Source organism: Hyla sarda, chromosome 5, assembly GCF_029499605.1.
Source record: "Hyla sarda isolate aHylSar1 chromosome 5, aHylSar1.hap1, whole genome shotgun sequence".
NCBI lineage: Eukaryota > Metazoa > Chordata > Amphibia > Anura > Hylidae > Hyla > Hyla sarda.
The window spans coordinates 210,621,995-210,637,872 of NC_079193.1; the positions used below are offsets into that span (position 1 = coordinate 210,621,995).

Here is a 15,878-nt window from a genome sequence, read left to right on the forward strand (position 1 = left end):
CTGTGTTTACATGTTCAGGTTTTTAATTAAAATTACTAAACACAAAGCCAGGAATAATTCTGAAAAGAGAAATTTCCCTTTATAGGTGTCCTCCATTTATCAGTTCCTGACTTGTTATTTATTTATTGCACAGAAAAGACTAAATATGTGAGGATACAAAATATAAAACAATGAAAAAAAAATGTATAAAAATAATACATATATATATATATATATATATATAATATATATATATATATATATATATATATATATATATATATACATATTATTTTTATTAATTTTTTCTTCATTGTTTTATATTTTGTATCTTTATTTACTCAAAGCGTGCGCAACGTTTCGGCGCTGGATCACCCAGCTATTTATTTGCAGCCAGCTGAAACGTTGCGCATGCAGTGAGCATTTATACACGGGGAATAGCTATAGCGGTAGCAGTCGCACCAGGGCTCTGGTAACTAAGGGGGCCCCAAAGCACATCTGACCCATAAGAGACCAGTGTTATAATTGGCATATGGGACCCTGTTTCAGATTTTGCTTCGGGGCCCAGAAGCTACAAGCTACACCTCTGTGTGTGTGTGTGTGTGTGTGTGTGTATATATATATATATATATATATATATATATATATATATATATGTAAATATTAAATAGAGAGAGAGAAGAAACATGTATAAATAAATAAAGGATATTTGAAATTTGAAATAAAAGAAAGAAGGATAGACTTAAGCAAACTTCATGTAGTACTACTACATCTCTATAAAGGTTTTTAGCTTTAGGAGGTTTTTAGTGATTTCTATGGTGGTTGCACATTCTGAATGCCCCCTCAGTCAGTCTGAACATTTAAAGGGGTACTCCGGTGAAAACCTTTTTTCTTTTAAATCAACTGGTGGCAGAAAGTTAAACATATTTGAAAATTACTTCTATTAAAAAATCTTAATCCTTCCTGTACGTATTAGCTGCTGAATACGACAGAGGAAATTCTTTTCTTTTTGTAATGCTCTCTGATGACATCATGAGCACAGTTCTCTCTGCTGATGTTATTATAATAATAATAACGCTTTATTTATTGTTGTCCTTAGTGGGATTTGAACCCAAGTCCCCAGCACTGCAAGGCAGCAATGCTAACCACTGAGCCACCATGCTGCCCTTAGCATACATCTGCTATGCATCTGCTATGCATGATTGCTAAAATGGACAGAGATGTCAGCAGAGAGCACTGTGCTTGTGATGTCATCAGTGTTCCAAAAAGAAAGGAATTTCCTCTGTAGCATTAAGGATGAAAAATTTTTAATAGAAGTAATTTATATGTATATTACATATAAGTAATATGTTTTACTTTCTGCCACCAGTTGATTTAAAAGAAAAAAGGTTTTCACTAGAGTACCCCTTTAATACCCTATTGTCCTATTATTAGCACAAAGATAACTATTTATTTCTGTATTATATTGGGGGGGAGATTTATCATTCAATATCAACATTATTTTCCCTCTATCATTGGAGCTGTGATGGCGCAGTCATGTAACATTAGCGACAATTGTGCGACTTTTGTAGTAGACGTTTCCTACGTTTTTGAGTAGCAGTACACCTATTTCCGATTTAGACATGCAGAGTGCACCCTTATACGCGACTTTTAGAATACGTTGCAAAAAATTGCGCAAACCCCGATCTCCAGGCGCTAAAGTACACGTACATAACCTCATAAGCTAGAGCCTTTCCCGCCCGTGCAAAGCGGGTGAATTCATCATCTACAGTACACACTTAGGATAAATTGCGCGCCGCAACGGAAAAAGGGAGACAGAAAAAACGGCGGTAAAAAAAAAGAGTAGGGTACACTTTGAATGATAAATCTCCCCCCATTGTGTATTATATTGAAATTTGAGTAAATAAATAATATAAGTGACATTCTGCTATTTGTAAATAAATAAAGTGTAGTTTTGTATCTGCCAAATAAATCTGTTAAATAAAGAACTATTAAAAGTATTATAGTAATATACATATATGGTGCTAATATTAATTTATACTCATTGGTGTGTTTTTTTTGTGATATTGATAAGTTAGTATTTTCTGGATTCAAATATAGATACCCTGTATAACAATGTTTTACAAAAAAATGTGTCTCCAGCTGTTGCAAAACTACAACTCCCAGCATGCCCGGACAGCCTTCGGCTGTCCGGGCATGCTGGGAGTTGTAGTTTTGCAGCAGCTGGAGACACACTGGAAAACAGTGCTTTATAAGATTGACAGCTGCTGTGAGGTCCACAGACTGAGGTGAGAGGAGTTTGTAATGAGACAGTCACATGTCAGCTCAGCAGTGCAGCTGCAGCCTGTCTAAGAGACATCAGCACTTTGCAGGAGTCTCCTGTATTTACTATCAACCTTTTATTAATAGGATCTGGGAACACGACAGGAAACAGCAGACTTCTGGCAATTCACAGTTTATATTGGTTCAATGTAAATAGGGCTTCGAAAAATAAATATAGACGGCAATATGCAGTGCAGCATCATTAATCTGCAAACCACCAGGGAGAGGAGGAGGCCAGAGCTGACCTGTGTCTTATGCTCCATGTTATATCGCGACATACCTCTAGATATCACACTAGCATAATTCACACAGGACCTGCAATCAGGTTTATACACGTTTATTGAAAAGAAAATGTACATCCGACTACAAAAACAATATTTCCCGACTACATAAGTGCAAATATAATCTTCCCTTACAAAGCATAGTGTGATGATTATACAGATTCTGCGACATAACAACTGGACACAATAACAGCATTGTTTTCTATGTATCCCTCCATCCTAAATTATTTATTTCCTAGTATATATACACTGGTAATGGGGGTAGAAGCGTTGTCGGATTTTGTCTCTTCTCCAGAATTTAGAATCATTGGATGGTTTCCACCTTGTGGAGATTATTTTTACAGATGATCATTTTACGACATCAGCCATGATTCATGGTTAAGTCACATGGAAAATATTTACATTTAAAAGGACAAACAAGAAAACATTTTGTTACACCAAAACATTTTTTTTTAAAATATATAAAAAATACACTAATAGGTTCATTCAAACTAGAAGACAGTTTTTCTTATTTTTTTTAATTACCATAAGGAATGTATTCTGTAATACTTAATGTTGGATTACAGATTGAGTTGCTGTTTTGCAGGTGTAAAAAAAAAAAGTGGATTACAGTAAGGTGTAAATTCACATTGGTACATCGCAAGGTGGGTAGAAAGACAAGGAAAGGTCTCTGTAATAGGTTGGTAGATACTGTATAACTACAGTTCATGTAAGAAGTGCATGTGACCCTCAGGGACAATACTGGATATTGGAAATGGTCCTTGTGTGTCTGGACAGTTTCCTGAACACAATACTGTAAACATAGGAGACTCTATTATTACCTGTGTTTGGAGAGCAATAATGCAGATAAGTGCCTCAATACATGAACAAGTCCATGGGGAGAGGGAAGATAAAGGGACTAGACTGCCACCAGCCACCAGGGACCATGGGGACACGACTCCACCTGCCACGGCCGATCATCTAGGCACAGAACATGACCCGGATCCAGCAGAGCAGTGATGGGTCATGGGTAACTGATTACAGTGCAGTCTATGAGCCTGGTCCAGCACTAAGGAGAACAAGCCATGAATAAGGATCCTTGCCCCGGAGTCCAGTCTACCCCTACATAACGCAGGGCTTTATATCCTGGCAGACACTCTGGTGATGGTGGTGGTGATAGTAAGAACTACTGGCAGACGGGTGGAAAGAAGAAATCCCGTTAAAATTGAGGACAAAATCCTTTCTGTCGCACACTGGAGAGGAGTGGTGCTGGTAACGGGGCAATCCCACTGCAATACAAACAGCCGTGTTAATATACTAGATATGTATATAGCAGGTAGATCTAAGCAATGATATACTATACAACAGCAAAATACAACAGCGATATACTACAGTAATATACTACAGTAATATACTACAGTAATATACAACAGTAATATACTACAGTAATATACTACAGTAATATACTACAGTAATATACAACAGCAATATACTACAGTAATATACTACAGTAATATACTACAGTAATATACAACAGTAATATACTACAGTAATATACTACAGTAATATACTACGGTAATATACAACAGCAATATACTACAGTAATATACTACAGTAATATACTACAGTAATATACAACAGTAGTATACAACAGTAATATACAACAGTAATATACTACAGTAATATACAACAGTAATATACTACAGTAATATGCAACAGTAATATACAACAGCAATATACAACAGTAATATACAACAGTAATATACAACAGCAATATACAACAGTAATATACAACAGTAATATACAACAGTAATATACAACAGTAATATACAACAGTAATAATCAACAGCAATATACAACAGTAATATACAACAGTAATATGCAACAGTAATATACTACAGTAATATACAACAGCAATATACAACAGTAATATACAACAGTAATATACAACAGTAATATACAACAGTAATATACAACAGTAATATACAACAGCAATATACAACAGTAATATACAACAGTAATATACAACAGTAATATACAACAGTAATATGCAACAGTAATATACCACTAATAAACCTGCACATAACAGCTATAGCATCGGAAAGACTGGGAATGAGAAACAATGAAATATGTCTCTTTGTGTTTTCGTATGGATATCCGTGAAGTATGAATATATGTGTATACGAATATGGGAGTTTTCTTTGTGATCCTCATGTTGTGTTTAATCAGTATATTGAACAAGCTGCACATTGCACCATATACATATCTATCTATCTCATATTTATCTATCTAATATATATCTGTCATATCTATCTATCTAATATCTATCTAATATCTATCTATCTAATATTTATCTATCTAATATATATCTGTCATATCTATCTATCTAATATCTATCTATCTAATATCTATCTCATATTTATCTATCTAATATATATGTGTCACATCTATCTAATATCTATCTATCTTTCTATTTACTATCTATCTATCTAATATATATCTATCTATCTATTTACTATCTATCTAATATATATTTATCTATTTACTATCTATCTAATATCTATCTATCTATCTATTTACTATTTATCTATCTATCTAATATTTATCTATCTAATATACATCTGTCATATCTATCTATTTACTATCTATCTTTCTATTTACTATCTATCTAATATCTATCTATCTATTTACTATCTATCTATCTATCTAATAAATAAATATCTATCTATCTAATATCTATCTATCTAATATTTATCTATCTGATATACATCTGTCATATCTATCTATTTACTATCTATCTAATATCTATCTATCTAATGTCTATCAATCTATCTTTATCTATCTAATATCTATCTATGGAATATATATATATATATATATATATATATATATATATATATATATATCATATCTATCTATTTACCATATATACATATATCTATCTATTTACCATCTATCTATCATATATGCATGCATCTATTGATCTATCATATTTATATATTGAATATATTATATATATATATATATATATATTTACCATATATATATTTATCTATCTATCTTTCATCTATCTATCTAATATTTATCTACCTAATATCTATCTATCTAATATGTATCTACCCAATATGTATCTGTCCTATGTATCTATCTACCATATATACATCTATCTATCTTATATGCATGTATCTATCTGTCTATCTATCTATCTCATATCTATCTATCTATTCCATATCTATCTCATATCTATCTATCTATCTATCTATCTCATATCTATCTATCTATCTATTCCATATCTATCTATCTATCTACCTCATATCTATCTATCTATCATCTATTTATCTAATATTTATCTACCTAATATCTATCTGTCCTATCTATCTAATATCTATCTTTCTATCTATCTATCCATCTATGAATGTATGTGTGTATGTATGTATGTATGTATCTATTTGTCTAGATATTCTGTCTGTCCTATCTATCTATCTATGTTAATAATAACAGTAACAGTAATAGGCATACCTACCAATGTATGTATGTATGTATGTATGTATTATCTATCTGTCTAGATATTTAAAATCTACCTGTCTGTCCTGTCTATTTCTCTAATATCTATCTATCTGTCTGTCTATCTAACATATATTCTATCTATTAATCTAGCTCTTTAATATCTACCAATCTAATATCTCACTATCTAATATCTATCTATCTAATATATATATATATATATATATATATATATATTATCTATCTAATATCTATCTATATATCTATCTATCTATCTGTCTCTTTAATATCTACCAATCTAATGTCTATCTATAACTATCTCTCTCTCTTTCTCTCTAGTATATATCTATCATTTATGCATCTATCTATCTAGTATCTATCATCTATATCTATCTATCTATCTATCTATCTATCATCTCTGTAATAAGTCTATGTACCTAGTTATCTGACCTCTTTCCTGTCTATATGATCTATTCCTGGATATAATATTGGTGTAGCCTTTTTCTTCCGCCTCCTTGCTTCCCCAGCATTGCCTGCAGCTCCTCACCTTACACCAGTTTCCACATTCCCCAGTTATGAGCCGGATTTAATCAGTTTCCATGGATTAACAACGTGAGAAAATATGTATTTCCAAACCTCAGTAAAGCAGGCGCTGTGGTTACAATGTGCCCAGATATTGGATGTAATACAACATGAAAGTGCGGAGCTCAAAGTATTAGAGATTTAATGTAGAAGAGGTGAGGAATGCGGCCGTAAAGCGATTCCCATGCACCGGGCTCATTACCGGCTGCAGACACCTCGTTATGTCATTAAGAATTCATTCGGCTCCTCCAGGTGAATAGCATGTAAATCGGGGACTCTCTTTAACGAGCCGCATGACTCCTAATTGGGGCTGAGAACTGGCCTAGTGCTAACGAAGAGAACGCATCAGATTGGCCAGATAAGGGAGAGGGGGAGATCTGGCAGCAGCCTTATCTGATCCCACATCAAGAGCCCTTATTTGTAATGCTGTAGATTTATTACACCGTGACACTGGCCCTTTAAATACCTTTCATTGAACAAACTGTAATAACAAAAAAATCGCTGATAACCATTTAAGTACCAATAACCTCCAGAATACTAATTCTTCTATTGGTCCTATTATGGGGATCATAGACCCGACAAATTTATGGAGTTTGTCAAATTTGGATGTATTTTTTTTATTTTTATTTTTTAACCTTTAATGTTACTTCGAATATGGATATGAAATAAACTGCAGAACATCCGCAGCAGAACATCGCTGATATTTTATATCACATTTCCAAAGCCAAACATTGTATTATTTATAAAAGCCCCAAAACAGGCTAAAATGTCATCCACTTTTCCCATAGACATGTAGATTCCACTATGATTGTTTTTTATTTCTAGTTTATGTTTATATTGTTTGATGGAAAGTAATCATTTTATCGTGAATAAGCACAGAATAAAAGCCCACACAATAGACCCAAGTATATGGTTTGATTCACATATACAGTTATTGATATTTATTTTGCTGTTGTTGCCAAACTAGGGGTAGATCCAAAGGGGAGAAGATATGTCTCCCCCTTCATTATTGCCTTTACTTTACTTTTGGATTAAAAAAACAATAATAAAAAAATAAAATAAAATCAAGAATTGTAATAACTGCATAAACTGCATATGTGATTCCAAACTATAGGTCTCCTGGGCGCCCTCTGACCATGAAGTTGTTGTCCAGTGGACATTATTAGACTTTTCCTCTTTCTCAGAAACTTTCTACAAGTGAAAAAACAAAGTTATGCATAAAATACATAAACAATATCGTCCTCCATATGTCTGCCCCAACAAGCCTGGGGGATGGTGCTAAACTGTGGAGAAGACAATGACAGGATAAGTGTCTTTACAAAGGTAAAAGAAATGTGTGTGTATACATATATATATATATATATATATATATATATATATATATATATATATATATAATATTATTATTATTACATTTACACATATCATAAGTCATGAACTGCTATTAATACAGCAATAAAGCATGACCATCAGTATTAATAGATATCAGTTGTATAACATAGGTGGCAGCACAGGATCCCGTTATATCTTTGTGATTATACTGCGAACCAGTCACTATATCAATGTCCCCTAACCAGGGTGCCTCCAGCTGTTGCAAAACTACAACTTCCAGCATGCCCGGACAGCCTTCGGCTGTCCGGGCATGCTGGGAGTTGTAGTTTTGCAACAGCTGGAGGCACCCTGGTTGGAAAACACTGGACTATATAATAATGTCCTGGATAAGTGATAGAAGATCTCTATCCTGTATATTAGAAGTACGATTTCTACCCTGTATAGTAGAAGATCTCTATCCTGTATACAAAAAAATAAGATCTTTACCCTGTACACTAGAATATATCCTGTATATTACTGTATATCTACCCTGTATACTGAAGATCTCTATCCCGTATATAAGAATATATCTAACCTGTATAATAGATCTCTATCCTGTATACTAAAAATAAGATCTCTACCCTGTATATTAGAATATATCTATCCTGTATATTACTGTATATCTACCCTGTATACTAGAAGAACTCTATCCTGTTTATTAAGATATATCTATCCTGTATATTACTGTATATCTACCCTGTATACTAGAAGATCTCTATCCTGTTTATTAATTTATATCTATCCTGTATACTAGAAGATCTCTATCCTGTTTATTAATTTATATCTATCCTGTATACTAGAAGATCTCTATCCTGTTTATTAAAATATATCTACCCTGTATACTAGAAGATCTCTATCCTGTTTATTAAAATATATCTACCCTGTATACTAGAAGATCTCTATCCTGTTTATTAAAATATATCTACCCTGTATACTAGAAGATCTCTATCCTGTTTATTAGAATATATCTACTCTGTATACTAGAAGAACTCTATCCTGTATATTAGTATATATCTACCCTGTATACTAGAAGAACTCTATCCTGTTTATTAAGATATATCTATCCTGTATATTACTGTATATCTACCCTGTATACTAGAAGATCTCTATCCTGTTTATTAGAATATATCTACCCTGTATACTAGAAGAACTCTATCCTGTTTATTAGAATATATCTACCCTGTATACTAGAAGAACTCTATCCTGTATATTAAGATATATCTATCCTGTATATTACTGTATATCTACCCTGTATACTAGAAGAACTCTATCCTGTTTATTAATTTATATCTATCCTGTATACTAGAAGATCTCTATCCTGTTTATTAGAATATATCTACCCTGTATACTAGAAGAACTCTATCCTGTATATTAGAATATATCTACCCTGTATACTAGAAGATCTCTATCCTGTTTATTAGAATATATCTACTCTGTATACTAGAAGAACTCTATCCTGTATATTAGAATATATCTACCCTGTATACTAGAAGAACTCTATCCTGTATATTAGAATATATCTACCCTGTATACTAGAAGAACTCTATCCTGTATATTAGAATATATCTACCCTGTATACTAGAAGAACTCTATCCAGTTTATTAAAATATATCTACCCTGTATACTAGAAGAACTCTATCCTGTATATTAGAATATATCTACTCTGTATACTAGAAGAACTCTATCCTGTTTATTAAAATATATCTACCCTGTATACTAGAAGAACTCTATCCTGTATATTAGAATATATCTACCCTGTATACTAGAAGAACTCTATCCTGTATATTAGAATATATCTACCCTGTATACTAGAACTATATCCTGTATATTAGAAGATCTCTATCCTGTATATTAGAATATATCTACCCTGTATACTAGAAGAACTCTATCCTGTATATTAGAAGATCTCTATTCTGTATATTAGAATATATCTACCCTGTATACTAGAAGAACTCTATCCTGTATATTAGAATATATCTACCCTGTATACTAGAAGATCTCTATTCTGTATATTAAAATATATCTACCCTGTATACTAGAAGAACTCTATCCTGTATATTAGAGTATATCTACCCTGTATACTAGAAGATCTCTATCCTGTATATTAAAATATATCTACCCTGTATACTAGAAGATCTATATCCTGTATATTAGAATATATATACCCTGTATAGTAGAAGATCTCTATCCTGTATATTAGTATATATACCCTGTATAGTAGAAGATCTCTGTCCTGTATATTAGAATATATATACCCTGTATAGTAGAAGATCTCTATCCTGTTTACTAGAAGTAAGATCTCTATCCTGTATATTAGTGAAAATAGAAATGTAGATTTACAGGTCATGTAATCCGGACGAGTGGATTCACAATCCGGGATTATATAGATAACCTCCCATAGGGGATGTCTCCACAGATAAGAGGGTTCTCTGGGTTCCTTATGATGATTGGCAGCTCAGCCAAGGGGGGTATTAAAATATTGTTCTGAGACATTTTTTTCTGCAGTTGTTACTTGTTGAAATTCCCATAAAATTGGACAAGAGGCCACTCTCATGTGGGGTAAGTCAGGCTCAAATCCTCTCCGGTGTGGTCCAGCCTAGACTGTCTTTGTTTGGGTAACCTCTGCCACCCGCATTTAGAAGGTCTATGCGCACATTTCCCTCTACAAATCCACCATGTTCTGCTGCCTGACATCCCTCTTTGTGTTGTTACAGCCAGCTGTGTAGATAGATGGATGGATAGATAGATAGTGTGTGATCACAGAACGCTTGTGTGGGAAATACATATTTATAACTCTGCTGTATGTAGATATATCGATGAACTAAATAGATCTAAGAAATAGACATTAGAGATAGATAAAAGAGTAATAAATAAATGAATGGATATATAAATAAATAAATAGATGATAGATAGATAGATAGATAGATAGTGTGTGATCACAGAACGCTTGTGTGGGAAATACATATTTATAACTCTGCTGTATATATATATCTATCGATGAACTAAATAGATCTAAGAAATAGACATTAGAGATAGATAAAAGAGTAATAAATAAATGAATGGATATATAAATAAATAAATAAATAGATAGATAGATAGATAGATAGATGTGATCACAGAACGCTTGTGTGGGAAATACATATTTATAACTCTGCTGTGTGTATATCTATCTATCTATCTATCTATCTATCTATCTATCAATGAACTGATTCAATGCACAGAGATAAAATAGATCTAAGAAATAAAGAAATAGACGTTAGAGATAGATAAAAGAGTAATAAATAAATGAATTGATATATAAATAAATAGATTATAGATAGTGTGTGATTACAGAACGCTTGTGTGGGAAATACATATTTATAACTCTGCTGTGTGTATATATATCTATATATATATCGATGAACTAAATAGATCTAAGAAATAGACATTAGAGATAGATAAAAGAGTAATAAATAAATGAATGGATATATAAATAAATAAATAAATAGATGATAGATAGATAGTGTGTGATCACAGAACGCTTGTGTGGGAAATAAATATTTATAACTCTGCTGTATATATATATCTATCGATGAACTGATTCAATGCACAGAGATAAAATAGATCTAAGAAATAGACATTAGAGATAGATAAAAGAGTAATAAATAAATAAATGAATGGATATATAAATAAATAGATGATAGACAATTAGACTGATAAATAGATAGACGTCTAGGACCATATTAGTGCTGATGAATGTGCCTAACGTGATGTCCCAGGAGCCCCATTTCCATGATTTCTACATGACCTGTGAACACAGGCATCCACCCCTCAGCAGCTCCCCTCACTTGTGTCTCCATTTAGTAGAATGTAATGGATACACTGTCCATATACATCAGATTTAGCGTTGATTTGACTGGTAATTCAATTAAGGGGAAAGTTAAAGTCCCCACAGCGCAGACAATATGGTGTATTCTGTGCAGGCGAAGATATGGATACAATGTGGTTCTTCTAATGGTGCCATACAGTATTTGTAACACAGCAATATTGGTCAATTAAAATACAGCTTAGCATAGGAGATTCGATTTTTTTAAAACGAAAATTAAATGATAATGATGATGATAATAACAATAATGATGCTAATAGTAAGAGAAATAGCCTTTACCTGAGAGGTCCTCCCTGGTGTTCTGGTGGAGGTATGTCTGTTCTAAGGTGTAGGGGGACATGCCTGAGTGTATCCCTGCAGATGCCGCATTACTAGGTGGCATAGCCTGCTGCTTCAAGTAGGGCGAGGCCCCCGATGATGCCCAGTGGGCCGTAGGAGTGGTGTAAGGAGAATGGCATTCCATAGCACTGGCCATAGCCGGAGAAGAAGGGACAGGGCTACTGCTGCTGTCAGGTCCATAGTCACCACTAGAAGAGACAGGGCAACTGGCCATATACGTAGACCCAGGATTGGGGGACATATGTGGGACATGGTGACCTCCACTCAATCCATCGTATCCTCCTGTCATAGAGTTTGTCATCATATCTAAGTTATAGCCATTACTATGACATGCCAGGGAAGCTGGTGGGGGCTGGAAATCAAATCCTTGGGGTAGGATAGAAGTACTAAAGCCTATGCCATTCATCATCCTATACATGGGCTTCAGAGCTTGGCATTTTCTTCGGAAGCCTCTAGGTCTCCTTCTAAAAGATCCTTCCTCAAACATGAACTCGCTGGCAGGGTCGATGGTCCAGTAGTGGCCCTTGCCCGGCCTCCCCAGCCCCTTGGGCAGCTTGATGAAGCACTCATTGAGGGACAGGTTGTGGCGGACAGAGTTCTTCCAGCCCTGGTAGGAGCCCCTGAAGAAGGGGAACCTGGCTTGTAAGAACTGGTATATCTCACTGAGGGTGAGTCTCTTGGTGGGGGAGCTCTGGATGGCCATGACAATGAGGGCAATGTACGAATAAGGAGGTTTCTCTGGACGCCGGAGCCCGGAGTTTGGCTTCTTGTTCTTGGATGATGATGAAGTGGAGGAGGAGGTGTCCATGGCCGCGGACTGCTGGCTTATCAGAGCCCCTGTGGTGGGGCTGGAAGAGAGGGGAGCTGAAGGGTCTAAGTGCTGGTTATGGTTCTCCGTGGTCATCTGGACACACTGACAGTATGCACACTGTGGTAGGTAGGTCCTAGGACTCAGTGACCTGAGGACATGAAATCCTCTGGAGGGGTGAAGTCCTGGGCTCAGACCCCCGGCCTCAGCTGTCTGCAGGATAATGTCCCTTCACTCCCTGATTCAGCCCGACCAGATCACAGCACAGCCCGACCAGATCACCGACCAGATCACAGCCCGACCAGATCACAGCACAGCCCGACCAGATCACCGACCAGATCACAGCCCGACCAGATCACAGCACAGCCCGACCAGATCACCGACCAGATCACAGCCCGACCAGATCACAGCACAGCCCGACCAGATCACAGCACATTCCTCAGGCCGGGAGCCATCTCTGTCCCTCTCTGCGATCCCTATAAGAGCCTGACATGAAGGCGACCACCTAGCACTCTCCTAAATCTGTCTCCTCGGGATTTTCTCTCCCTTAGACCCCCCTGACTCCATCCAGAGAGCAGAGCGGGGAAGGGACCACCCCCTCCATCTGGCCCCTGTCCACTCGTCATGTGGGCAGCCAATCCTTCTAACTGCCTCCTCTAATACACGCAATTACACCATTTATCAACCTCATTCAGACGTTTTAGTCAACACAGCCACACGCCATAGTGCCAGACTCCGAGGTGCGGCGCTGCACCCCCCTGCCAGGCCGGGCTCCCTCAGGACTGCGCACTGTTTAGGATTAGGGGGATCTGCAGGAGAGGGGGGGGGGGGGGGGGGGGGGGGGGGGGGGGGTCGCCACAGGCTCAGGTCATTGCCGAAGGCTGTCCGGGCATGCTGGGAGTTGTAGTTTCGCACCACTGGAGGCACTCTGGTCGGGAAACACTGGTCTACGAAGTGAGCCCCCACACAGCCACAACTAAAGTCACCTACACGTGTCCTCTTAGCATAGCATGTGTCAGAATCTAAAGATATATATATATATATATATATATATATATATATATATATATACAGGGCTCAAGTCCTTGAGGTTGATGATGGCCACGTGAGGTGGCCGAAATGTCGCTGTACACTTTGTTGATAGAGCCACCATTCACTGTTCTTTTTAGAGTGCTGCCTTTATATATATATATATATATATATATATATATATATGTATATATATATATACAGGGCTCAAGTCCTTGAGGTTGATGATGGCCACGTGAGGTGGCCGAAATGTCGCTGTACACTTTGTTGATAGAGCCACCATTCACTGTTCTTTTTAGAGTGCTGCCTTTATATATATATATATATATATATATATATATATATATATATGTATATATATAGACAGGGCTCAAGTCCTGCAGGAACGTGTGGGAACTGAGTTCCTGCACATTTTCCACAGCAAAACACCATTCCCAATAGCAGGAGTCCTGCAGGACCAGCCCTTGAGGAGAACTCTTGGGTGAGTTCCCTCACTTTTTTCCCCCAGGACTTTACCCCTGTATATGTATGTATATATATATATATATATATATATATATATATATATATATATTATATACAAAAAAGGACCACACTCACAAAAATGTGCATGGGTGCAAGCTGGTTGGGCCTGGGTCAGGGGCTCCCACAGATAGCCAATTCAACAAAACAGCAGCACACCGAATAAGATAAAAGCGTGTCAGGCTTTATTCATCAGATGCCACGTTGCATCTGATGAATAAAGCCTGACACGCTTTCATCTTATTCGTGTGCTGCTGTTTTGTTGAATTGGCTATATATATATATATATATATATATATATATATATATATACACACACACACAGGGCTCAAGTCCTGCAGGAACACGTGGGAATTGAGTTCCTCCACTTTTTCCATAGCAGGAACACCATTCCCATTAGCCAGAGTCCTGCAGGACCAGCCCTTGAGTGGAAATCTTTGGTGAGTTTCCTCACTTTTTTTCCTCAGAACTTGACCCCTGTATATATATAGTATCCAACGACAACGCAGCACTCCCAAAAAAATGGTGAAAAATTGTGGGTTTGTTTCTGTCACATCAATACAAGCAATGTTTCTGCTCATATGGAGCCATTTTCAAGCTTCCAAGCTTGAAAATGGCTCCATAGGAGCAGAAACATTGCTTGTATTGATGTGACAGAAATAAACCCACAATTTTTCACCATTTTTTTGGGAGTGCTGCGTTGTCGTTGGATACTATCTAATTTAAGGACTTTTTATCAAGATGTTTTGGACACTGGCACCCACATCTTTAGGCTGAGTAGTGCTGCAGTATTTTTTTGGTTTCTATATATATATATATATATATATATATATATATATATATATATATATAAATAACAAAGCATTAAAAAAAACACACAAAATACTACAAAAGCGCAGACAGGTAAAGCACACTTTATAAGCAGCCGCAGTGTGACCTGTGTTGTCAGTTACAAATAGAAAACACTTTATAAATAGAAATAATAGTCAATGAGAGACGGAATATTTTATATATTATATAAATGATCTATACCTTATCCATCTTCCTTCCTTCTATTATCTACTCTATCTCATTCATTCTTTCAATCTTTTATTCATTTATTTTCATTTCCAATCTACATATCTGACATCTTCTTCTGATAGCCTTGCCATTGCTATTTATCATTTCCATAATATTTGGGAAATAAAAATGGTCTGAAGTCGTGTTCCCATTTTTATTGCTCTAGGTGTTCTTCATATAATATACCGTATGTATTTTAGGCTATCTTCAGCAGATTTTACATGCCGGCCATATCTAT

General features: G+C 35.7%; 1 protein-coding gene across 1 annotated transcript; it reads right to left on the minus strand.

Moving 5' to 3' along the window:
* Positions 1-2,628: 2,628 nt before the first annotated feature.
* Positions 2,629-13,456, minus strand: FOXF2 (forkhead box F2). Its single transcript, XM_056518469.1, has 2 exons — positions 12,163-13,456; positions 2,629-3,850 (listed from the first exon to the last, which is right to left on the minus strand). The coding sequence occupies exons 1-2, from the start codon at positions 13,124-13,126 to the stop codon at positions 3,684-3,686; spliced, it is 1,131 nt and encodes a 376-aa protein (XP_056374444.1). The 5' UTR covers positions 13,127-13,456; the 3' UTR covers positions 2,629-3,683.
* Between the last annotated feature and the right edge of the window lie 2,422 nt (positions 13,457-15,878).